The sequence below is a fragment of the Culex pipiens genome, chromosome 2 (assembly GCF_016801865.2).
Source record: "Culex pipiens pallens isolate TS chromosome 2, TS_CPP_V2, whole genome shotgun sequence".
Taxonomy (NCBI): Eukaryota; Metazoa; Arthropoda; class Insecta; order Diptera; family Culicidae; genus Culex; species Culex pipiens.
The window spans coordinates 60,139,225-60,164,167 of record NC_068938.1 but is presented as its reverse complement, the minus strand read 5'-3'; the positions used below and the strand labels follow the sequence as shown (position 1 = coordinate 60,164,167).

Below are 24,943 nucleotides of genomic sequence, written 5' to 3'. Positions count from 1 at the left end.
TGTGAGAAAACGAAGGGCGGAAAAATAAAACACAGTCATGTAAGTTTATAGCTATCTCCAACTCTGTTTACGAGTTCTTTGTAATCTTCTCTTTTTTGAAATCAATCTTTATTTTTTGCCATCGTAACTCGTCAATCTTTTGTTGTTTTTTTTTTCAAGCTTTTTTGTTGCTTTCTCTTTTGCCGACTTGCGTGAATATCTTTTTTGTTTTCTCTTTTTTTTTGTTTTTTTTCTTGATTCGTTATTTTTTTCGGCGTTTTTGCATGTTTTTGCTTGTGGATTTTTTAAGCAGCTTTTGCATTTCAACCCAAACATTTTCCTTCCGCTTTTAAACAGTGTGCGGCATGTCTAACGAATATGCTTATATGATAACAACAGAAACGGGATTCTCTTATCAACTAAGACTCGGCTGCTGCTGCTGCTGTCCAGTGTCCAGTGACCCCCGCCGTTGTCGTTATCTGGAAGAAAGAACGGGAAGAGAAAAGGAAAACAAAAAAGACTCGCTCCACGTGTGTTTCTTGGGTCGGTTGACGATGACCGTCGAGATGCTGCTGCTGATGTTGGTGCGTGCTCGCTGCGATGTTCTTTCTCTCGATTGCGCAATAAATTTAACAAGTATTCGTTTTCCGCTTAATCGGTTGTTTGTTTGTGTGTGGTTTGTTGTTTGAATATATATTAAAGTTATTTTCCCTTTTTTCGCAGGTGTTTTAGTTAAGATTACAAATCACTGTATGTACACTTAATTGTTATTTGTATCAACACTAGATTTTTTCATCTATTTTTGTATATAGATTAAATTTGTAATAATTAATATTTAATTACTAGTTGTTTTCTTCCTTTCGGGGGATTTTTGTTTTAAAACTACCATCGTTTTTTGTTTGCTTCTGTGGTTTCTTCTTCAAGGAAGCTAGATTCCGTCCGCGCGAGCTCCTCCGCGAACCAATTTGGAAAGAGGGGTGGTAAACAACAACTAAAAAAGCACTCAACGAGAGTTTCGTTTGAGAAATGCCTTCGACAGCCGATTCGTATGACTAACATGATAATTTTGGGCGGCTTTTTGCTCGTCGTCGTCGTCGGGAATCGAGTTTCCTTACTCGCTACTAACAATTCCAAACGTTACAAAAAAAACTGTCGACTAAAAAGTTAGATAACAACAAAGAAAAAGTTTGTTTGTGTGTGTGTGGAGTGGAAAATCTTACAATCTACATTATTTTGAAGAAAAATAAGAAACAAAGTTCACTTAAAACGCTACTGACAATAAATGAAAGAGTTTTTCCCTTCTGTTGCTCTGTAGAGTTCAGTAGACTGGTTCCTCTCCCTCTCTCGCGATGGCTGGATTATCAACGGCGCCAGGAGCGGTCCTCCTCTTCTTCCTCTTCCTCCTCCTCGACCATGCGCACCTCGGACGCTTCCTCCATGGAGCCGGTCTCGATGAGCGTGTCAGCGAGCGATGCGGCCGAGCTGGCGTCCACTCCAGCGCCAACTCCGACGCCAACGCCACCAACGGCTACGGCTCCTTCGATGGTGGCCGCGACCTTACCGGAAGCATCCGCCCCTTCCTTGGCAGCGGCATCCTGCTCGACGACGGCTTCCGCAGACGATTTGTCCTTGCCGTCGGCGGCCCCAACCGGAGCGACAACCACGGCAGAGTTTGGTATTGTCGTTGGCGTCGTCGGGGGAACCGTCGTTGCGACCCAGCCAATTTGCAGCGTAACGTCGCGGAACGCCTTACCCCGGACGAGAGCCTTCTCGGCGTTCTGCCGGATCGAGTAGCTGATCAGCAGCGATGGCACCGTTTTGTCCAGCTGATGTTTGGTGATTTCGCCAAAGTTTTTAAAGTGTCCCAGCAGGGCGTCGGCGTCCTCGGCCGCGAACCCAGTGATGGAGATCGTGGTGGGACGTCGATCAACGCTGTTTGAACCAAGCGGCCGGTTGATGGGACGCCCGGGGCGTGGTCCGGAGAGTTGCGGCTTTCCGGTGCCAGGAAGAGTTCCGGCGATTGGCCCTGCTGCTGCAGGTTGAGGGTTGGCACCACCGACGCCCGGGATACGATGCGTTCGTTGTTCCGCCGCGATGATCTCCAACTCAGCGTCCAGAATGTCCTTCTCGTGCTGTTCTTTTGTTTTACGCTTGGGCAGCAGCGTTGCCGCAATCTGGTTCTGCTCGCTGGAGATTTCCGCCCTGAGGGCAGCGATCTTCGCCTCGAGGTCCTTAATCGGTGCAAGCAGCTTGGTACGCATCGGATCGGTCGCTTCGACCTTCTCCACCATCATGATCAGCTTGCTCAGTTCCTTCAGGTAGCCCTGCATCAGATCGTACTTGCCCTTGTGCATCGTCTGGGTCAGTTCCTGCTTCTTGCGTAGCAGTTCCGACGTGGCCCGATTGATCTTGGCGTTTTTCATGCGCAGCTGATTCGCAGTTACGATCGGGGTCGTAACCGTGTTGACCAGCTTGGTGGCGGTGTTGGTGAAACCGGTTGCGACCGCCGTTGTGGCCGGGGCCACGTTCTCTCCACCGCTGCTGGCTACGATTGCACCGCTACTGCTCGTGACCACGACGCCATCCTTTGTGGCCGCGGGTGTTACGGTCGTCGGTGTACTTCCGGCCGTAGTAACATTAGAATTCTGGTTTAAATTGTTGTTGATGCTGTACTGATTCGGGTACGACCTACGCAGCGAATGTTCCGTCTTGGCCGCCGGAGTGATACCAGGCTGTTCACCACCGTTTCCTCCCGTGTGCCAGAATACTTTAATGAAGCGGTTGTTCAGCACGGCTTCGGTGCTCCGATAGGCCACGTTTGCCTCGGCGTGCGTCGAGAAGGTCACAATCGCAGCCTCCGGATCGCCGTCGTAGCTGATCTGGATGTTGACAATCTTGCCAAACTTGGAAAAGTGGTTGTTCAGATGAGCGATCGCGTTCAACCCGCGCGGGATCTTTCTCAGCTCGAGCGAGCAATTCTGCTGAGGGTTAACGGCACCACCAGCACCAGCCGGATGTCCAGTCACGCGTGGTCCCAACCGGTTGTTCAACGGAAGCTTACGCTTCAAATGTCCATCAGCAATCGCAACGGCGTCCTCGGGCTCAAATCGTCGTTTCGTCTGCTGCGACGAAACATCACCACCCTTGTTGGCGTCCACAACCGGCACCGAAATCAACTCCCGCTGCAGCGGCGTAGCCCCAATCGGATTGCCCGGGAAGCCCGGAGGAAACCCAGGAGCAACGTTCCTAAAGTTCCCACCAGCCATTCCACCACGCGGTCCAAATCCACCTCCAACGTTCACTCCTGTGATGTTTCCTAGCCTCTGCGTGATCGACGGCCTGCCCGGCGGGAAGTTCGGCGGACGGTTCCACAGTTCCGGCGCGTCCGGACTATACTCGGGATGAATCGGACCCGCCCGCAGCTGAGCAGCCGACTGAATCGTAATCAAAGCCGGGTTATTGATGTCCTCCAACACAACCGGATCCACTCCGTGATCCCACGGGCAAGTTTCCCCTCGCATACAGTAACCCTTTTCGTCAAAGTCCCGGCAGCGTTGCCGTTTCCCCGTTCCCAACAACGCACCATCAACCACAGGTTTGTGCTCCACCAGTGCCGGGGCCGCTACATTCGCAGGAGCCGCCACGGCCGGAGATTCCGACCGGGCCATCTTCCTCCGATCCGCCATCGGCGACGGTGATCGGCTTCTCGACTGACTCCGGATCGTACCCCGGTTGTTACCACTTCCACCCGTCGCTCCAGAACCTCCACCGCCGCGACGACTTTCGTAGTTGTTGCCATGGTTCTTGCGGTCATACCGGCTGCTGCTGCTGCCACCGCCGCTACGGAACGAATCCCGTCCGGGGGATTTGTTTCGGTACGCCCGATTCGACTTGTCCCGGTTGGATTCGCTGCCCCGCGCCAGGCCACGGTCCCGTGACCGGGAGCGGCGGGAACGTTCAAAGGAGCGCGAGCGCGACCGAGAGCGGGACCGGTTCGATATCCGGCGGCCACGGCTGCGGCTGCTTTCTTTGCTCTGGTTGGGGAATAGAGGGAGAGGAAAAGTGGATTAGAAAATGAACATGCATTTATTTAGGGCACCATTCACGAATGACGTAGCATTTCACAAGGGACGGGGGTGTTTGATGTGACGGTCATTTAAATACCTTTCTAAAAATGTATAGCAAGACGGGGTTTCTTACAAAAACCACCCTTTTTACAATCTTTCGAAGTTAGGCTAACATTGTTTTTTAAGCATAACATTTGAAGTACTTTTCAAAACTTCATAATATTAACTAGGGTCTTGTGGGACCCCAAAACGGATCGAATCGGACTAAAACGGTCCAATTCGGTTCAGCCAGCCCGGAGAAAACCGTGTGCAGAATTTGATTCTGAGTCGATATGTATACGTGAAGGTGGGTCTACGAGGTCAAATAAATAATTTCATTTTTCGAGTGATTTTATAGCCTTTCCTCATTGAAATGAGGAAGGCAAAAAGCATTTTTCAATATTTCATCACCGCCAAATTTTAAATTACTTTAGGGTAGTTTAGGGGTCATACTTAAGCTAAACAATCAAAAATAAGACAACGAAAAAAAAAATTCTTCCGTGATTTGATTATCCGGAGTGAAATTTTGCCAAGGCCTTCGGATAATCAAGTCTGGACTGTCTGTTTGATTATCCAAAGTAGCTTGCAAACTTTGGATTTTTAAATCATGACTGAATATCTTTTATTGTTTTAAATTTTCTCAATTATTTACCGCCACTTTTGGCCGCCATCTCGGATTTGAAATTTTCCAGTCACGTCAAATTTGCACCCGACTTATGAATACCGAGATCAAATTTGCCACCTTGAAAAAACTCCGTCATCCCCACCGCTAGGGTACCAAATTTGCCATTTTTTGCTCTCGTTTGCCTTCAAAATCAATAATTATGTGTTGATTCATGCCGAGAAATGCTGAAAGTTTATTAAACTTTTTAATCCTATTGAAAATTCAATAACTCAATTATTCCAAAAATCAAAAATTCAAAAATTTAAAAATTCAAAAATACAAAAATTTAAAAATTCAAAAATCAAAAAATTTGAAAATTCAAAACTTTAAAAATTCAAAAAAATAAAAATTCAGAAATTTAAAAATTCAAAAATTTAAGAATTCAAAAACTCAAAAATTCCAAAATTTAAAAATTCCAGAATTTAAAAATTAAAAAATTCGAAATAAAAAAAAAGCGTTAAAAAAGCTTAAAATTCTTTTAATTTTATAAATATTTTTTAAATTAAATTTATTTATGATTTTAAAATTTTATTATTTTTTTATTTTTCTATTGTTTTTAATTTTTTTTTTAAATTTTTTTTTCAATTATAAAAAAATTATTAATTTTTTTTTAATTTGAAAAAAAAATATTTTTTTAATTTTTTGTTTTAATTTTTGTTATTTTTTTTAATTTTTATTATTTTGTTTTAAATTTTTATTATTATTTTTTTAAATTCTTAATTTTTTATTCATTTTGTTATTTTTTTTAATTTTAATTTTTATTATTTTGTTTTTAATTTTTATTTTTTTATTTTTATTATTTTGTTTTAAATTTTTATATTTTTAAATTTTTATTTTTTTTATTTTTATTCTTTTTTTATTTTTTTATTTAATATTTTTTTGTATTTTTTATTTTTTGTATTTTTTATTTTTTGTATTTTTTATTTTTTGTATTTTTTATTTTTTGTATTTTTTATTTTTTGTATTTTTATTTTTTTTTTATTTTTTCATTCCTTTTTAATTTTTTTACATAAAAAAAACAATTAAAAAAAAGTTTTTTCCGTGCATGATTCGATTTTCCGTGCATTATTCCATTTGCGACGGTAGCAAACCAGAATAATAGCGGGTAGCAAAGTGAAATCCCGAAGAACTGAGAGCAAATTTGCTACCGCGATAGCTAGCACTAAGTGCATCTCCAGCGCGGGTAGCAAACATCGAAGCAAATCAAATTTGCACCCGACGTCAACCCCATCGCGGTAGCTGTCGCGGTAGCAAATTTGCTCTCAGTTCTTCGGGATTTCACTTTGCTACCCGCTATTCAGTCTGTTTGCTACCGCTTCAAATGGAATTATGCACGGAAAAATCAAATTAAGCACGGAAAAAAATATTATAAAATCTAAAAAATTTAAAAAAAATATTTTTTTTTAAATTTAAAAAATTTATTTTTTTTTAAATTTAAAAAATTTAAAAAATCTCAAAAATTAAAAAAAATTTAAAAAATTTAAAAAAATTAAAAAAATTAAAGGATTTAAAAAATTCAAAAGAAAAATTAAAAAATCTAAAAAATTTAAAATTTTTAAAAAAATTAAAATATTTAAAAAATTTAAAAAAATTAAAAATTTAAAAAAAAATTAAAATTTCAAAAATTTAAAAAAAATCTAAAATTTAAAAAATTTAAAAAAAATTTAAAAACTGAATTTTTCAATTTTTAAGTTTTTTTTTAATTTTTGAATTATTGAATTTTGGAATTTTGGAATTTTTGAATTTTTGAATTATTGAATTATTGAATTATTGAATTATTGAATTATTGAATCAATGAATTATTGAATTATTGAAATATTGAATTATTGAATTATTGAATTATTGAATTATTGAATTATTGAATTATTGAATTATTGAATTATTGAATTATTGAATTATTGAATTATTGAATTGTTGAATTATTGAATTATTGAATTGTTGAATTATTGAATTATTGAATTATTGAATTATTGAATTTTTGAATTTTTGAATTTTTTGAATTTTTAATTTTTTTGAATTTTTGAATTTTTTGAATTTTTGAATTTTTGAACTTTTGAATTTTTTGAATTTTTGAGCAGACATAGAAAATCTCCGAAACACGCATTCAAAACTTTGCCCCCGGCTTGCCGGTACTTGTCGGGTATCAGAAAATGAGTACCCGACAGGTACCGACACATATTTTTCTTCTACAGATGAACTTGAGATCAAATTTGATACCTGCTTTGTTACGCGCGGTGGGAGACTCGGGGGCAAACTCGAGAGCAAACTAACAGGGAATCAAATCGGGTAGCAAATGGTTTAACTTTCAACATTTTCGAAAAATGAAATTCTTTGAAATTTTTAAATAGGATTAAAAAATTTCATAAACTTTTAGCATTTCTAGGCATGAATCAAAACATTATTATTGATTTTGAAGGTAAACGATTTTGATTTGATTTGATGGGATAACCAACAGGGCCACAAGGATGACCTATGTAGCGGTTGCCTAGAATTACAGTGGCTCTGACTTAAAGGGAGCATCTTCAAATTACTGCCGTATGAAGGGCCAAAAGGGGGTGGTTGGACGCGAACAAGCAAAATCACTCACGGTGTCCTCAGGGGAAGAGAATCTCCTTCCGACAGTAACCTCCAATAACTCCGAAAAAAGTCTGACAAAGCTGAAAAACAGGGCTCGCACCCTGTTGGGGGCCTAAAAGGGCGCGGCAGACAGCTGGAAACTGACAGAGGTTAATAGATGTAGTAATTGGACAATCCTTAAGAATTGTTCAATTAATAAACTATTTTCCCCTTGCGACGTAGTTCTGGTCTTCCACTATCCACGTCCAGTTTCCGCCATTACAGCATACCGTCCACTGCCCTGATGCTCCCTCCCCAATCCCCGGCTTTGTTTCTAACTACTAATGAAAAGGAAAATCATAGATGAGAAAAGGTCAATGCGGATGGAGAGCAAATCGAGCTCAGTATCCCCTCACAAAGACTGGTAGTAAGTGTGAAAAAGCGGTGAAAATAGAAAGAAAGACAAGAAGAAAAAAGGAAAAGATAGTGTGTCAATGCGGATGGATCGATGATCCCCTCACAAGGACATAAAAGAAACAGAAGTTAGGGAGAGAAAAAGAAGAACAGAAAATCAGTAAAAAGAAATAGTAAATGCGAATGGAGAGCAAATTGCAATCTCCACTCACAAAGATTTAGAAAAATATTCAACAATTCATTTGAAATGATAGAAATATTGTCTTAAATGGAATGAATGTATGTCAGTGTAAATAAAAGAATATTCTGATATTCAAAATGGAAAGATCTCACCAAATCAGGAATCTTTGACTTCAGCCCATTTTATCGTCTCGTGTCACATGTCGTCACATTTTGCCAGAATCTTCAAATGTTCAAGGTTGAAATATCCCATTCCATCTGCAGTTCCTGCAGCTCATCTGGTACGTACTGCACGATCGACTGCATGCATCACCGGTTAGATGGTCATCACTCGGCAATTGCTTCTGCTGCTAGGATTTGTGACGCTTATGCAAATGGGAAGCAGTTCTTGGAAGCGAACTGCTGAAACCATTCCTCAAACAAATGCAGCTGTTCACTGAATTCGGGTTGCACCTGGCTAGAACCACAAAATGTCTTCGCACGATGGTCACTGTTTTTAGTTGTCTCTTCCTTCCCGCTAACGTCAAACCGTGAAGGTTTTTTTTTTTCAATTTCACCGAAACTACCAGTAATTCTCTTCTGCCACTACCGGTATCGATGGCCAACGGATCAGGGGAAGAAATTCCCGTAAATTCACTTATAATATCACAATGTCGAAAAAAAAATTAAATTGAAGGGAAAAAAATGACGCAGCAAAAATTTTCCACGCCCGCGCGCACCGATTACTACGATAATTCCAAGTGATTATTTATTGATTTTGAAGGTAAACGAGAGCAAAAATGATAAAAACCCATTTTTGCCCCCCGCGGTGGGCTTGTTTCGGTGGCAAATTTGCTACCCTAGCGGTGGGGATGACGGAGTTTTTTTCAAGGTGGCAAATTTGATCTCGGTATTCATGAGCCGGGTGCAAATTTGATTTGCACCCCAGCGCTGGAGATGCCCTTAGGAGCCATTTTTGAGCTTAACGGCCCATAACAATGTCAATGTCACAATGACGCCAACTGTCACGGGGTCACTTTTTAGTTTTACACCCCTTTTACACGGAGTTCACACACACTACCCCAAACATTTGTTTTGACAGTCTGCGTGAGCGCCGTGTAAAAAGTGACAGTTCGTAATTTTTTAGTTTGACTTTGACCAACCGACGGGGTACAAACTAAAAAAGTGTTAAACGAAAAAGTGACCAACCACCGGGGGATGAGTGTATCCGAAGAAAAATTAATTCGAGGATAATCGAGGCTAGACTGTATTAAAAATTAAGTAAATACAAATTCTACAAATTAAATAAATCAAAATCATAAAACCTTAAAAGTTCTAAAAAAACTACTTAAAAGTTTTCTAATTTCAAAATTTTAAAAATTTTAAATTAAAAAAAAACAAAAAAAATATAGAACAAAAAATAAGAACTGAAAAAAATCAATCAAGAGTACAAAAACTTCTAAATTCTTGCAAAACAGTGTAAATAGGCCACAACATTAGTATTCATAAGGTTATACTTTTTTTTACATACAGTCCAGATTCGGATAAGCGAATTTTCGGATAATCGGATTACAACGTGAAGACTTCCATCATTGCCATGATTTTTCGTTCAAAGATATAAAATTTGCGTTGCTTTCAATATTTTGACAAAATTCATTCAACAAGTTGTTTAGAATAGTGCCCTACACATGCTGATTCCTTTTGGTAACGATTATCCCATTCCTTGTAAAGTTATGGAAATCGTCATTAATCAATGATTGCCAACTAGAACGTCAATGGCTGTGCCACAAAATTTTATAAATTTTGAAGCTCAATTGATTTATATCAAAAATTCTTTCAGTGGCTTCAAAAAGGCAACAACCGGCACATGCTGATTCCTTTTGGTGCTGAAATTCGTTAAATTGAATTTAATACAGAATATTTTATAGTGATGATCAATTTTCTTCGAAAATGATCAACGGCTTCACCTTAAGGCAATCAACCATTCAAATTTGACTAAAGTGAGGTCGCAGAACTCGAATTTGATGTTAAAAGGCAATGCTTTAGAGGCAACAATTTATTTATTTTATTTAGTTGGTGTCGTTAAACCTGCAGAAATCAAAGATTCCCTTCTAAAGTTACCCGACGTTACATACTTGAAAAAAAGTTTCGTAGCTCGCAATACATTACATGAATCAGTTATTTTTAGTCTATTTGGTCAGAAAAATATGGTGGGTACATGGAAAATCATGTATCATTAGTTAATGTAAACAAGTAATTTTTTGTTTTCGAACCAAATTTCGCAAATTTTCATTAGAACTGATTCGGCCTCACTGAGACCTTTTTCTGCACAAGTGAAAATAAAGCGCTTACAAAAACGCATTCCAACCAATTAACAGCAATCAAAAACGAGTATATCCTCAATTTTCCATTCACGATCTTGCCCAATGACGTCACCGCCCAACGACGACGACGACGACGGATAACCAATTCAATAGTTTCGCTCGCGCTACGCGACCTCCACCCAACATCGACCCACCGCCCGCCCAACGCATCGCTCCGGTGACGATAAATATAGAGAGACAAATAAAAAAACGCATCGCCTTCGTCGTGCAACGTGTGCAAACGACGACGACGACGACTATCGGTGTTGGTCGTCGGGTGATAATTTTTCTGTGCATAATTAGACCTTCGGCATGGGGCATGGGGAAGCGCAACTAGGTTCACTCTGTTCAAAATACTAACTTTACTCACATGATCCTCCTTGCTGGAGCTTTTGACGGGGGGCGTCGACTTGGCGGGTACCGCGCTAGCCTGATTGGGAGTGGCCGCCGAGATGGCACCGCTGCTGGCACTGCTCGACAGTTCGCTGCCGTTGTTTTCGTGACTGCTGCTGCTGCTCGATACGGTCGTCGCTCCGGACGGAACTCCGGCTGCCGCGAGCGAGTCTTTGGAGGGTTTGCTTTCGTGCAGGGGCGGGGTGAACTCGCGCTTGATGCGCACCTTGGAGCTGGAGGTGGAGTTGGTACTGTGGGTTGAATTGCTGCTGACCTGTTCCGTGGTGGTGGTGGTGGTCGTCGTCGTCGTAGTTGCGGCAGCGGCGGGACTAGCTTGCTGGGCGGTAGCTGCTGCCGTGGCCGCGGCTGTTGCCGCTGCAGCCGCCTCCTTCGCTTGCACCACCTTGATGTACTCTTCACTCTTGATCGACCGGAACAGCTGCTCCAGGAAGGGTTCCGTCTCCGCGCCCAAAAACACGTCCAGCTGTTCTTTCATGCAGTCCCGCAGATCCTTCTCGGGTTTGTCCTTCTTCAGCAGGGCCAGCACGTACCTGGCCAGGGCCGCCGGATCGGCATCGCACAGCGGTTCCAGCACCTCCGTCAGCCACGTCTTCAACGCGTCCGGATTGTTTATGTGCATTTTTTTTCTCACTCCTTCTTCCGACCGCGACTTCCACTAGACTATTCTACGATCTCCGTTTGACCTCAACGTTGACAATCTCCCTCCTCGTCACTGGAACACAAACACACTCTCTCTCTCTCACACACACACACACGCCCTGTGTGGCCGCGCGCGCGGTCTATTATTGGAAACACCACCCGAACAGGCCCAACACCTATTTCGTTGTATTGTGTAATTCCGTGGCCCTCTCTGCGCGCTAGTGTTTGTGTGCTGACTCTTTCTGCTGCAGAAAATTTTCCTCCTCCTTCTTCTTCTTCACGGTGCTACTCCTCTGTGTGTGTGTGACACGATGGAAGAAAAAAAACGCACTGCCCAAGGTGTGGGAAATGGCTAATTTCGGTCCGTTTGCGATCTGGAAGGGAAGCAAAACGATACACACTCGATTAGCGTCAACATTGGGCAAATAATTAAACACTTTTTTACGCGAAAACGCACCAAAATCGGAGCGATTTGACGAAAAGAAAATTCAGTGATACGAAGTGCTGCTGCCACTCTTTGCCTTTTTCGACTCTGTGCCTGCTTTGATGGCGGACGGACGGACAGTGTGTGCGAAGGGTTGCCAGATCGGGCTGACGTTTTGAGGTGCACCGTTAAAAAAAATGATTTCTGGCGTTTTTTTTTTTGTTGTAAAATCTAATGTAACATTTTTTTACTTTACCGTTATTGATTATGACTATTTGAGGGTACAATTCTGCTAATAGTTCACAGTTCGTTAAACACAAAATATTTAAAAATGGTTATATTTTATCCACTGGCGGTACCAGCCTCTAACAGAAGGGGGAGGGGGTTACTCGCATGAGAAATTTATCGATAACGTTGTCGAAAATCAAGTAAAATGGCACAAAATCCGTATTTTTTTTTTGAGTTTTTGCCTTCCTAACCTCAATGAGAACAGGCTGTAAAAAGGCCCAACTTTCGAACGAGTTGATTGAATTGAGATTGATGATCCCTATCAAAAATTACAAGCACTTAAGTGTTATTGATGCTCTTTTTGGAGGCCTAAGATATATTAATGAAAACTTTCTCCGGATCTATCATGCGACCTGTCGTTTGATAGGAACCCCCCCCCCCCCCCCCCCCCCCCCCCCCCCGAAAAATCAGGGAGCAATAAGTATTTTTTCAAATCTGGAGTTTTTTTGAAAAGGTCCAATAAACCAAATTTCCAGTTTTTGCTTTTAGGGTGTTTTTGAAACCGCCTTGAGTCAGAGGCATCAAAAAACACCCAAAAAGCAAAAACTGAAAATTTGGTTTATTGGACCTTTAAAAAAAACTCCAGAAATTTACAACTCGTGCTGAAAAAAAAATCTTTTCCCAACTTGTTGTATAAACTACTATTTTGACACTGTGTTGAACTTGGCGTTGAATTTGATGTTTTTCTATTCGCCTTTCTTATACCATACTGCCGTTCTACGCATAATTGTCCCATGTTCATAAAAATGCAACTGAGAAAAACGCGATTGACATTTTTCGATCGATTTCTGTGTTTCCACGCAAAATTGTCCCGTGGGTTCCTGTTCGCCGTATATGTCCCAAATCACCCCAGTTAGCAGTTTATCACCCTTTATTTGTGATTATCTTGCTATACAACTGGTAAACAAGACATAATGCTATGTAAAACTGATGATTCCGTGTAAGAAAATACTTGGTGGGACAATTATGCGTAGAAGTTTAACGATGGGACAAACAGACTTGGTGTTGTTTTTGATGAGTTTGCGAACAAAGCACTAGATTTTATGTGTTTTTCTTAAAGTACACATCAAACTAAACTTAAAAATGTCATAAAGTCAAAATCGTCCAAAACTGACATGGGACAATTATGCGTAATACGGCTGCATAATAGTTGAAAAATAAAATAAAAAGTGTCCATGAAAAACAATACAACATTTTTGTAAAATAGTCAGTTATTCGCATTGTAAAGAGAGAGAGACGTTTAAAAACAAATGAAAATCAATATTTAAATTTGCTGAAATGATCCGAAACTGTTTGCAAACAAACTGAATAAACTTCGAAAGACTTCAGAATCATAGCAACCAACCAAACGAATCCCCACAAAACTGGCAACCCTTTTCCGTGACCGTCGTGCCTGTCTTCGTTTTCTATCTCTTTCCTTCTTCTTCACTTGAATGCATCAAAAACCCACGGCACGGGGACCGACCATCGTGCTTTTCCTCTCTCGAGGGAGGTTGAAAAGTTACATAAAAATAGCTCAATAAACAAATCGCCACCGCGATGGTCCAGAAATTTCCCTCCCTCGGTCGAAACTCACCTGAACCTGGAGGACACTCCGGACCACAAAAGTATCAGAACGGACAGCGCGCTTTCTTCGTGCCACAAAATGGATGTCTTTGGCACCTTTCTCCCTGTTGGTTCGCGAAAAAAAAATCGCCCGACGAAACGCACGATCCTGCCTCTGCGAGAAACGTTTCTCTTTTGATTAGCAGCGCAGCGAGGATGGCTGAAAATGGCGATGTCAAAAAGAGCAAAACCAAACTGCCCAGTGGGGAAGTACTCGCGAGATTGGAAAGCTTCGGTGAAGTACTAGAATGGTACAGACTTGACACAGATATTAGGCTGGTATGCAGATCGGAAGGAAAGCAAAACTTCATACAAAAACGTTACTTAATCCACCCTTAGGTGGTTGGCGCCTTCCTCACATTTGAAGGGTGCTATCCAAAATGCAAAAAGTGTGTAAATATCACTTAAGTGCTTATAACTTTTGATAGGGTTGTCAGATCTTCAATGTTGCGTTGGAAAGGTCTTTTAAATACCTTTCTGAATATGTATAGCATGACGGGTTTTCTTACAAAAACCACCCTTTTACAATCTTTCGGACTTTTGTTAAAATCGTTTTTTTAGCATAACTTTTGAAGTACTTAACTAAACTGCATATTTTTTTATAGCGACTTATGGGACCCCAAGACGGATCGAATGACGCCAAAACGGACAAAATCGGTTCAGCCAATGTCGAGACAATCGAGTGACAATTATTTGATCAACATCCCACCACACACACAGACATTTGCTCAGAATTTGATTCTGAGTCGATAGGTATACATGAAAGTGGGTCTAGGACGTCAAATTAAGAAGTTTAATTTCCAAGTGATTTTATAGCGAGGGGCGAGACACAGTTAATCAACTATAATTAATCTAATTAATTGGAGCTGATTTTGGTTGATTAGCTAATTGATTAGCGCTGATTTGACAACCCATTCCCATCCTACGTCAAATTATCTTGGCATGTCGAGAAAAGTTGTTTTGACAGCTACAAAATGAGTTTTGCTTTGAAATGAGGGAAGAAAAAAAAAAGATTTCCTTGAAAATGAGTTTTTGTCGATGGTAAGTTGACCTAAAATGTAAATCTTGTCCATTTCTTAAGTTTCGTTATCCTACAGCAGAAAACAGATTAAACGTCGCCGTCTCTCGTCGAAATCGAGACTGGTTTAGTTCCTGCACATTCAGCGGCAAATGATCAAGGAACTGTTGGGTCCATTGTTGAAGAAACCGTAAGATCCGGTGGTGGCGCACAAGAATAGGAAGTTTCCCGGCCACCCGTACATCGTCGTAGTTCCTTCCGGGCCGAAACTGGCCTCGCCGAGCAGTCGACTCCAGAAGTGGTACTCGCTGTTTGCTGTTTGATTCGGTGGTTCCGATTAAGATGCATCCCAGGGGAAACGTGAACAAGCAATCAATGCAGACGACGCCGGTTCTGTTCGTGATTGGCCAAATGTCCACCCCAACCCGACGAGACATCCGAAATCCAACCTATAGCTTTCGAACAACAGCAGCAACCTGGCCGTGACCGGCGGTTTAGCGATTATCCCACAGCGGCCACGGCCTCACCACCAATTGCCGCGAAACGAAAGCACCGCATGAACCCGTCTGCCGGCACCGTGGACGGGGAACAGGACAAAGCGGCTCAAACCACAAACAACCCGCCAAGCGAGGCTCAAAAGTCCCAAAATAATCCCGCGCCGAAAAGTTGGTCCTTCAGCAAAGCCAGAAGGAACTGGATGTGGCCATCATGAGCATTCTACCGGACGCGGACAAGGTTCCGGAAGTTAAGAAGAAGGCATCCCCAGTCCCCAACTTCCAGATCTCCGGTAACGACACAACAACCAGCGGCTTGGAGATTCAAACACCATTGATTGTTCGTCACTGTGCAGTTTCGGTGTTTACAAAATAATTAGTTTTTATTTTTATTGGTTTTTCACGGTAATAAAAAAATCGGTTCTTTTGTTGTTTTTCTTTGGCCACAAGGCCCGATGATTAGTCGCCTTTTAGTAATTGTTATGAGGCAATAACTACCCCGTTTGGACCCAGTACATATTTCTGAACGGAACAACCTGATTTATTATTAAAAAACAGAATGTTGTGTCTAAAATAACTTAAATTCAATAAAAGAAAGTTCAATCTTGGACAGCCTTTTGATGATACCGGTCTAACCGGAGAAACCCACAGCTCTGTATATCGTCCAAAACCGTGGAGTTTTCCGCCCAGAAGGCTGTTCTGGATGATGACGAAGCACCACTTCCGACAAATCCGTTCGGTTTCGTAAAGCCTTTTGTAGACTTTCCTGCGCAATCCGTTTGTGAAAATTGACAAGACTTCCAAGCTGTTATTGGCCAACCCGGCCTTTTCGTTTAAAATCCTCATAAAAGTCGTTCCGGAGAAAATCCGCAACGCTGTCCGCTTCCTCAGCCTTCTAAAACACTTTACTCCGAGCACTGTAGGACGCCGACCTACTTATTTTTACCCTCAGCAGCTTCTCCATCCATCTTTAAGACGCCGGTTTCAAGACAAATTTGATAAATTTCAGATTAATTTCCATTATCCATGCGGCCGCACGCGAATATTTTTTGTTTTGCTTTGATTTGTTTGACGTTTGTGCGACAGACCAAGGCAGATAGAATGGTGGGAATGCGCTAATTGATTAGCGTAAATGCTAATCAACTAACTGAAATTTCTAATCAACTAGGCGATAATCTTAATTGATTAGGGCATGTGTCTCACCCCTCGTTTTATAGCCTTTCCTCAGTAAGGTGAGGAAGGCAAAAAACGCCCATGAAACGGTCAACTTTATTTTCGTGTACGTACACGCAATACATACGCACGTAGATTACTCTATTGCTGTTGGCCCACGTGTCGCCAACTATTGCTAGTTCCAACCACTAAACCAACTTGCAACCTTTGGATTGTGAGTTCACTGCATCGTCCGATTAATCCACCCTGGCGGGACCGAAATGAAATAAACCGGAGTAAAAATAAACTTAACAAAAATCATACAAATATCTTTTTTCTTATTGAAAAAATCAATAATAATCTGATATCAAGGGGCTGGAAACTCTAATATTACTTAGGAATACTGAGTATACTAATGGTATTCCAGTATACTTGTTAGTATACTAACCGAAAAGCAATAATATACTAACATATATTTTGATATACTGGTTAACATAATAAGTATAGCTCTAAGAGTTTCCAATCCCTTGTCTGATATTCGACAATACATATGATTCAAAAATAAAAATTTGTAAATATGGAAAAACAAATATTTCAGAAATTTTACATAACAAAAAAATATGAAGGAAATTCCAACCATTTTTTAAATCTTTATTTTGTAAAATAAAAAAAAAAACAATATAAAAGTCAAGATTAAAGAATTCATAAATTCAACAGCTCAAAAAAATAATAAATCGAAACCTGAAAAATTTCAGAAATTACAAGTCAAAATTTAAAATTTAAAAAAAAATCTGAAATATAGATATTCAAAACACATATTTACGAAATATCCGAAATTCTAACATTCAAAAACTCTAATTTTCAAAAATTCAAAAAACTCAAAATTCCAGAATAAAAATGTGGAGTTCAGATATTTCAAAATTTAAGAATTTAAAAATAACAAAAAAACTAGAATATAAAAAAATTAAAATTAAAGAATTTAAGAATTTAAGAATTTAAGAATTTAAGAATTTAAGAATTTAAGAATTTAAGAATTTAAGAATTTAAGAATTTAAGAATTTAAGAATTTAAGAATTTAAGAATTTAAGAATTTAAGAATTTAAGAATTTAAGAATTTAAGAATTTAAGAATTTAAGAATTTAAGAATTTAAGAATTTAAGAATTTAAGAATTTAAGAATTTAAGAATTTAAGAATTTAAGAATTTAAGAATTTAAGAATTTAAGAATTTAAGAATTTAAGAATTTAAGAATTTAAGAATTTAAGAATTTAAGAATTTAAGAATTTAGGAATTCAAGAATTTAAGAATTTCTGAATTTAAGAACTTAAGAATTTAAGAAATCTATGAGCTCTTCGCATTCTAGTACTTCAAAATTCGAACCTTCCATAGCTACGCCAAACCCAGTGGGCTTTCTCATCTGTCACACGATTATTGTTTTTTTTTCACTCCGGTCAGTAGAAAACTCGCGAATCGGTCTGTGTCCGAACGATTCCGGTCCGTAATTTAACCAGATAACGCGACACCCCTCCCTCCCACGATGGCCTCCAACACGGGCGGCATCAAGCCGATGACCATCGCGGGCCGCATGGTCCGCGAGCGGGAACGTCTGCTCGGGATGAGCCCGGAGGAACGCGCGTGGCGGGCGCAGTGGCTCAAGGATCAGCAGCTGGCCCACAACGAGCCCCGTTACGTGCCCGAGTACTGGAAGGAGCGGCTGAACCCGATCCGCCGGGTGTACCGCGCACCGCTCGACATGGTCCAGAAGGGGCTGACGCCGGTTCTGGTGAGGAGAAGGCTTGGCGAAGAATAGGAGAAGAGTTTGTGATTATGTAATTTGTGTTATTTTTGTTTCGACCAGGGACTCGAATGGGCTCACGCGATTCGATTCTGGACCGGCAAGGTTGCCCTCGGCGCATTCGCCATCCTGGCCACGACGTACTACTTCAAGTACAACCAGAATGTGGGTTTCTCTTTCAATTTAACAATACGTTGGTCACATTAATTATCATCTGCTTTTGTTTGAGCGCAGGACTGGACGCGAAAGGGCGGCTGGCGAGTGATCCACTCCCGGAAGGCGGTCTTCCCCGGTGATCCAGGCTATCCCAAATTCGACAAGCGCACCGAGCCGGCTGAATACGCGGCGCGTGGCTTCAGACAGTCACCGATTTAAAGGGTTTGTTCCGTTGTCGTTGCTGCGGCGGATGATTGTGTAGATTTGTTCGGGGTTAAATACATTGGAAAAGCATTGTGGAACAGAGGAGAACATTATTTTTAATCACTGCCTTTCAAGTATTATAGTTATGTTTTCTTACAATGTACCTCTCTCACCTCTTAATTAATCGTAACAGGATGAATATTGGCGTAAATTATAACAGAGAAGAAGCTATAGCCTATACTTATCAGCGATAATCATTAACATCACTTCCGTTTCTGCAATATGTTATGATTACCAGGCTTTTTGAATAGAAATTTAACTTGTTCAAGAATAAAATTCAAACCGTTGAAAATTTGGGTTGCATGATTTAAATTATTTGGAACTTAATTTTTAAAATATATTTATAATATAAAAGATTTGTGTAATTGTAATTGTAATTGATTGTTTATTTGTGACGAGAGCCTGTTAGTTTACAACTTTTTATCAGGTGTCACATTCTGCAGATTTTTTTTCCCGATTTGGAATTTCAAATTGTATTTTTTTTTCTCTCAACCCTTCTGAATTTTGACATACATCGATTAAAAGCATGTCAGAATGTCAGAAAACCATTTTTTTTTATTTTCATCAAAAAATAAATAAATAAACGAGTTGACATTTTGCATGAAACTTTCTGGTCGGTAGGGCAATCCAATCCTCTTTTTACACCTAAGCTCCCATCCACCCCGGGATTCGATCCGACAACCTTTGAATTGTGAGTTCAACTGCCGACCAGCGACCCTACCGAGACAGTTTTCCTTTTTTTTCTTTTTTTTTTTCGGGGAGACGACTTCTACATATCGAGGTTTTTAAGCGAAGATGGCGTTCGAATGGTGAACGCCCGAAATGTCAAAATCACGCAGTGGTACCAACATTACGGAACAAGTGTGCCATGGCATGACAGCCACATTTTTTTTTCTAATGTTGGTGCTACTGCGCGATTTTGACAGTTCGGGCGTTCACCATTCGAACGCCATCTTCGCTTAACACTCAAACGTTCGGGTAGTAATCTGACCCCTATTTTTTTCTTAAAAATGTCATAACTTTTGGTAGAATTGACCAATTTGGATGCTTCCGGTTGCAAATGATCCAGATTTGTCTATATTTTTAACTGTCAGATGGGGGACAAATATGGTCCACTTTTACCGGAGATATTCCGGATTCCGTTGGGGTACCTCGGCCCTGCTATATGGGACTTTGGTCAATATAAAAAAATCTATTTGAAAGAACAATGCCGGAAATGATGCAAAACATCAAGATATCATTCTAATACATCATCCTGCAAAAATAATTGACATGGTCAAGACCTTTGGCCACCGGAACAGGTTCCAACCGGAAACGGTTCACTATGCTGATGTTGATTGGCGCCCAACTGGAACCGGCTCCGGTGCCCCGTATTACTTAACCATGTCAATTATTTTTGCAGGATGATGTATTAGAATAATGTCTTGAAGTTTTGCATCATTTCCGGCATTGTTCTGTGAAATAGATTTTATTATATTGACCAAAGTCCCATATAGCAGGGCCGAGGTACCCCAACGGAATCCGGAATATCTCCGGTAAAAGTGAACCATTTTTGTCCCCCATCTGACAGTTGAAAATATAGACAAATCTGGATCTTTTGCTATCAAAAGCATCCAAATTGGTCAATTCTACCAAAAGTTATGAGATTTTTAAGAAAAAAAAATAGGGGTCAAATAACTACCCGAGCGTTTGAGTGTTAAAAACCTGGATAGACTGAGCTAACGACCTATTTAGTTCTTTGAGTCATGTCAACTGCCGTTCTACGCATAATTGTCCCATGTTCAAAAAAGTGCAACTGAGAAAAACGCGATTGAAATTTTTCGACCGATTTCTGTGTTTCTACGCATAATTGTCCCGTGGGCTCCTATTCGCCAAATATTTCCCTAATCGCCCCACTTAGCAGTTTATCGCCCTTATTTGTGATTCTCTTGCTATACAACAGGTAAACAAGACACATTGCTCAGTAAAACTAATGATTCCGTGTTAGAAAATACTTGATGGGACAATTATGCCCAGAAGTTTAACGATGGGACAAACAGACTTGGTATTGTTTTTCATTAGTTTCCGAACAAAGTACCAGATTTTATGTGTTTTTCTTAAAGTACACATCAGACTAAACTTAAAAATGTCAAAAAGTCAAAATCGTCCAAAACTGACATGGGACAATTATGCGTAGAACGGCAGTCAAGTGATTTAAAAAATCATTAAATCCGAAATTTTCAGAATAATGGGGGTAACAATTTGAAGAAATCTCAGGCACGTTTTCTATCCAGGTTTTTAAGCGAAGATGGCGAAATGTCAAAACCACGCAGTAGCACCAACATTAGAAAAAAATGTGGCGGTCATGCCATTACACACTTTTTTCTTAATGTTGGTAACACTGCGTGATTTTGACATCTCGGGCGTTCACCATTCGAACGCCATTTTCGCTTAAAAATCTGGATACATTAGTAATTCTCTTCGAAATCGGCCGATTCCGGCATTTTTTATTTTTTGTATTTTTTTTTTATTTGGCTCAAACATTGTGGGGGCCTTCCCTATGACCAAAGAAGCTATTTTGTGTTATTGGTTCACCCAAACAAGTCTCCATACAACTTTGGCAGCTGTCTATACAGGGTTTTAGGGGACAAAAATCCGCAACTTTTGAGCCATAGAGAAGTATGGCCGAAAAATCTGTCACCGAGTTAGGGGCAGGGGGCAGAATGGCCCGCCTATTAGGCTTAAAGTAAAATGCGCCAAAAACCATATAAAAAAAATACAAATTTATGAATTCAGTGTAGAAAGCTTATGCTTTGGGATGTTCCCTTCAATGTTGTATACTTGGTTGATGAAAATTGTTAGCTTAAAACTATTTTTGAGCCACTTAAAAAAAAATGTTTTTTTTCAGCTACTTTTCCTGGGTGCGGGGCAGAATGGGCCACCTTAGAAAACAAGCCATTTTGTCTAATAAAACGTTGAAAGAAGATAATAAATGATTAAAGGGACCTTTCTTACATAGTTTCCATGAAGTTAGACCACTTTTATGAAAATAGTCACTTACCAAAACAAACATTTACGAAAATAGTTTTAATATGTTGAAATAAAGCACTATTTTTACAAATAAGCATCAAAACAACTAAAAAATCAACTAATGTTGCATTAAACGTGGTTTGTGAACCTACCAGGAGCGACATAATCCATTTAACCAAAATTTCATAACTTTTGATTGTTTTTATAAGGCAGGAAAAGGATGGTTCATTCTGCCCCCAAGTGGATTTTAATTTAACACTTCCACCACCAAGTCTCTAAATTATTTGAAGGTTCCGTTGTTGTTTGATTACCTTCGTAATAGCTCCTGGTAACATTATAAACATTTAACAAACTTTTTCAAACAATCTAACTTTCGAGAAAGGTTATTTAAGAACCTCGAAATAAACAACATTTGCGTGGTTTTGTCAATACATTTTAATTTTTGCTCATAATTTGAAAAATACAATGAATTCAAACGTCGTTTTCCGTGTGGTGATGTTATTTGACGTTCTTTATAAGACCCTTGCCTTACAGTTGGTTTAAATCCATTCTAAACACAAAACCAAGGGTGGCCCATTTTGCCCCCTCTGCCATTATGATTTTATGAAAAATCAGTGATTTTTGAAAAAAATTAAATTTTATACAAAACAAAATTTGACATATTTTTTTATGTAACATTGAATTTGCAATCGAAATGTACTTTACAGATTTTTTGATAAAGGGCTCCGTTTTCAAGATATGTTTTAACATTGAAAATCGGACCATTAGTTGCTGAGATATCGGCATTAGAAAATGTTGTTTTTTTTTTTGGGTAAGACTTAGAAAACTTCAATTTTCCTGTTTCTTTTTGTTTAGGCCGCTGTATCTCAGCAACCAGAGGTCCAATCTTCAATGTCTCTTAGACAATTGGGTACTAAAGCCCTATGTCAATTTTTATGTACAACGGTAAAAAACACGATAAAAAACCATTTCTGATCACTTTTTTTCATTTTAATGCAAATTTTTTTTTGACAAGACAACATTTTTCCGATGGATCAACTATGGTCCCCTTGGAACGAGCTGTCAAGTAGGAGCTTTTCTGTCAAGAAGGACCGCGAGGTTAATTTTTCAAAATTGATTTAAAAATCCATTTTACACTCTTTGTGCTCGTACAAAGGGTCATTGTACTCAGAAAAATAAGCTTTATCGCTGTAAACAATAATATCAGCAATCTAAGCTTCATTTTAGGACCCAATTGTTTAGCAAATTTTCTGAACTTTTCAAAAAAATATTTTCGGAAATGTTCAGTCATGGTCACTATTTTTGCCTTCCTCACCTTACTTAGGCTATAAAATCACTCGAAAAATGAACTTCTTAATTCGACCTCGTAGACCCACCTTCACGTATACCTATCGACTCAGAATCGTGTTCTGAGCAAATGTCTGTGTGGATGTGTGTAGGTGGGTGGACAAAAAAATTGTCACTCGATTATCTCCGGACTGGTTAAACGGATTTTGACCGTATTAGTCTCATTCGATCCGTCTTGGGGTCCCATAGGTCTCTATTTAAAATCAGCAAGTTTAGTTAGGTACTTTAAAAGTTATGCTAAAAAACGATTTTGACGTATGTCCGGAAGATTGTAAAAAGGGTGGTTTTTGCAAGAAACCCTATCATGTTATACATTTTCAGAAAGGTATTAAAAAGACCTTTCAAATGAACCTAAAACATAAAGGATTTGACAACCCTATCAAAAGTTATTAGCACTTAAGTGTTATTTATACACTTTTTGGAGGCCGGATCTCAGATATTTCACTAAAAATGATGTCCGGGTCCAACATGCGACCCCTCGTTAGTTAGATAATCGAAAGACCTTTCAAATGAGCCTAAAACATCAAGAATCTGACAACCCTATCAAAAGTTATTAGCACTTAAGTGTTATTTATACATTTTTTGGAGGCCGGATCTTAGATATTTCAGTAAAAATTATGTCCGGGTCCATCATGCGACCCATCGTTAGTTAGATAATTGAAAGACCTTTCAAATGAGCCTAAAACATCAAGGATTTGACAACCCTATCAAAAGTTATTAGCACTTAAGTGTTATTTATACACTTTTTGGAGGCCGGATCTCAGATATTTCAGTAAAAATTATGTCCGGGTCCATCATGCGACCCATCGTTAGTTAGATAATCGAAAGACCTTTCAAATTAGCTTAAAACATCAAGGATTTGACAACCCTATCAAAAGTTATTAGCACTTAAGTGTTATTTATATACTTTCTGGAGGCTGGATCTGAGATATTGTGATAAAAATATTGTCTGAATCTTCCATGTGAATTTTCGTTGGATAGGTTTTTTTATCAGACCTTGCCGATGAGCCAGAAAATTGAAGGTATGCAAACCCTATCAAAAGAAATCAGTAATAAAATTGATTTGTAAACATGTTAAGGGAATGTTGCTATTTTTTACTGAATGTATTGACTTTATGAATGTGAGGAAGGCACCAACCACCTAAAGGTGGATTAAGTATCGTTTTTAAAATCGAAAAACTGCAAACATTTCGCTAAAATCAAACTTTCGGTGGCTATATCTTGAAAACAGAGCTCTGTAAAGTACTTTTCGATTGCAAATTCAATATTACATTAAAAAAATAAGTCAAATTTGTTTATGCATGAAATATTGATTTTTTCCAAAAACTACTATTTAAAAAATATATATATATAACTCGGCGGCAGATTGTTTGACCATGTTTCTCTATGGCTCAAAAGTTGCGGATCTTTGTTCTCTAAAACATATAAAAAAATCTCGAAAATAAAAAAAAACACGTATTTTGGGAAATTGAGTTTTTGTGAAAAAAAAAAGGCTTATAGATAAATCGGCATTTTTTTCCGTGCACCTATTTTTTCTCAATAAACCTCAACAATACCTACAACTTTGCCGAAGACACCAAATTGATCAGAAAATTCACTCAAAGGTTACAGTGGTTTGAATATTTACGTACCATTTTTGTATGGACAGCTGCCAAAATTGTATGGAGATCTCTAATCAGACCCTAACGCAGCCAATCTTTCGAAGGGATCCTGGAAAGTGCCTTTGGTTAGATGACACCTGGCACTCTTCTTGTCATTTATTAACATTTGTAGTGCGCCATTGCATTGAAATGCATTGAAACATCACAAGCGTTATTTAAATCAGTTAACAATGAGATTTTCAAAAACTGTAGCAGTAAAAGTTTTCATTTTCAAAACAAGAAAAAAACTTTTAATGAAGCAAATTTTGACCACTTTTTCTTTAAAGAGTAAGTTACTTTTGTCATTATAGTAATTTTTTTTTGTGTGTGTAGGTATTAACAAACTATTATTTATAGTACCGATAATTTATAAAATAGATATTTCATCACTTTTCCAAGGAATAATGTTCCGGAATTAAATTCTTAGAAAAAGTACGGCCAGCCGAGAAAAAAGACAT

At 39.2% G+C, this 24,943-nt stretch overlaps 2 protein-coding genes across 4 annotated transcripts; one reads left to right on the top strand and one right to left on the bottom strand.

Annotated features, from left to right (window-relative positions):
• Positions 1-1,173: 1,173 nt before the first annotated feature.
• Positions 1,174-13,737, bottom strand: LOC120413588 (zinc finger protein swm). Of its 3 annotated transcripts, none has more exons than XM_039574488.2 (3): positions 13,583-13,737; positions 10,603-11,668; positions 1,174-4,013 (listed from the first exon to the last, which is right to left on the bottom strand). In XM_039574488.2, the coding sequence occupies exons 2-3, from the start codon at positions 11,272-11,274 to the stop codon at positions 1,341-1,343; spliced, it is 3,345 nt and encodes a 1,114-aa protein (XP_039430422.1). In that variant the 5' UTR covers positions 11,275-11,668; positions 13,583-13,737; the 3' UTR covers positions 1,174-1,340. The 3 variants fall into 3 exon arrangements, with proteins under 3 accessions (XP_039430422.1, XP_039430421.1, XP_039430423.1); XM_039574487.2 differs by lacking the exon at positions 13,583-13,737 and adding an exon at positions 11,752-11,879; XM_039574489.2 differs by lacking the exon at positions 13,583-13,737 and adding an exon at positions 11,752-11,878 and having other exon boundaries at positions 10,612-11,668.
• Positions 13,738-17,707: 3,970 nt separating this feature from the next.
• LOC120413618 (uncharacterized) lies at positions 17,708-18,527 on the top strand. The gene is made up of 3 exons (XM_039574525.2): positions 17,708-18,057; positions 18,133-18,234; positions 18,304-18,527. Exons 1-3 carry the CDS (start codon positions 17,812-17,814, stop codon positions 18,442-18,444), a joined length of 489 nt encoding a protein of 162 aa, XP_039430459.1. The 5' UTR covers positions 17,708-17,811; the 3' UTR covers positions 18,445-18,527.
• The last annotated feature ends 6,416 nt before the right edge of the window (positions 18,528-24,943 follow it).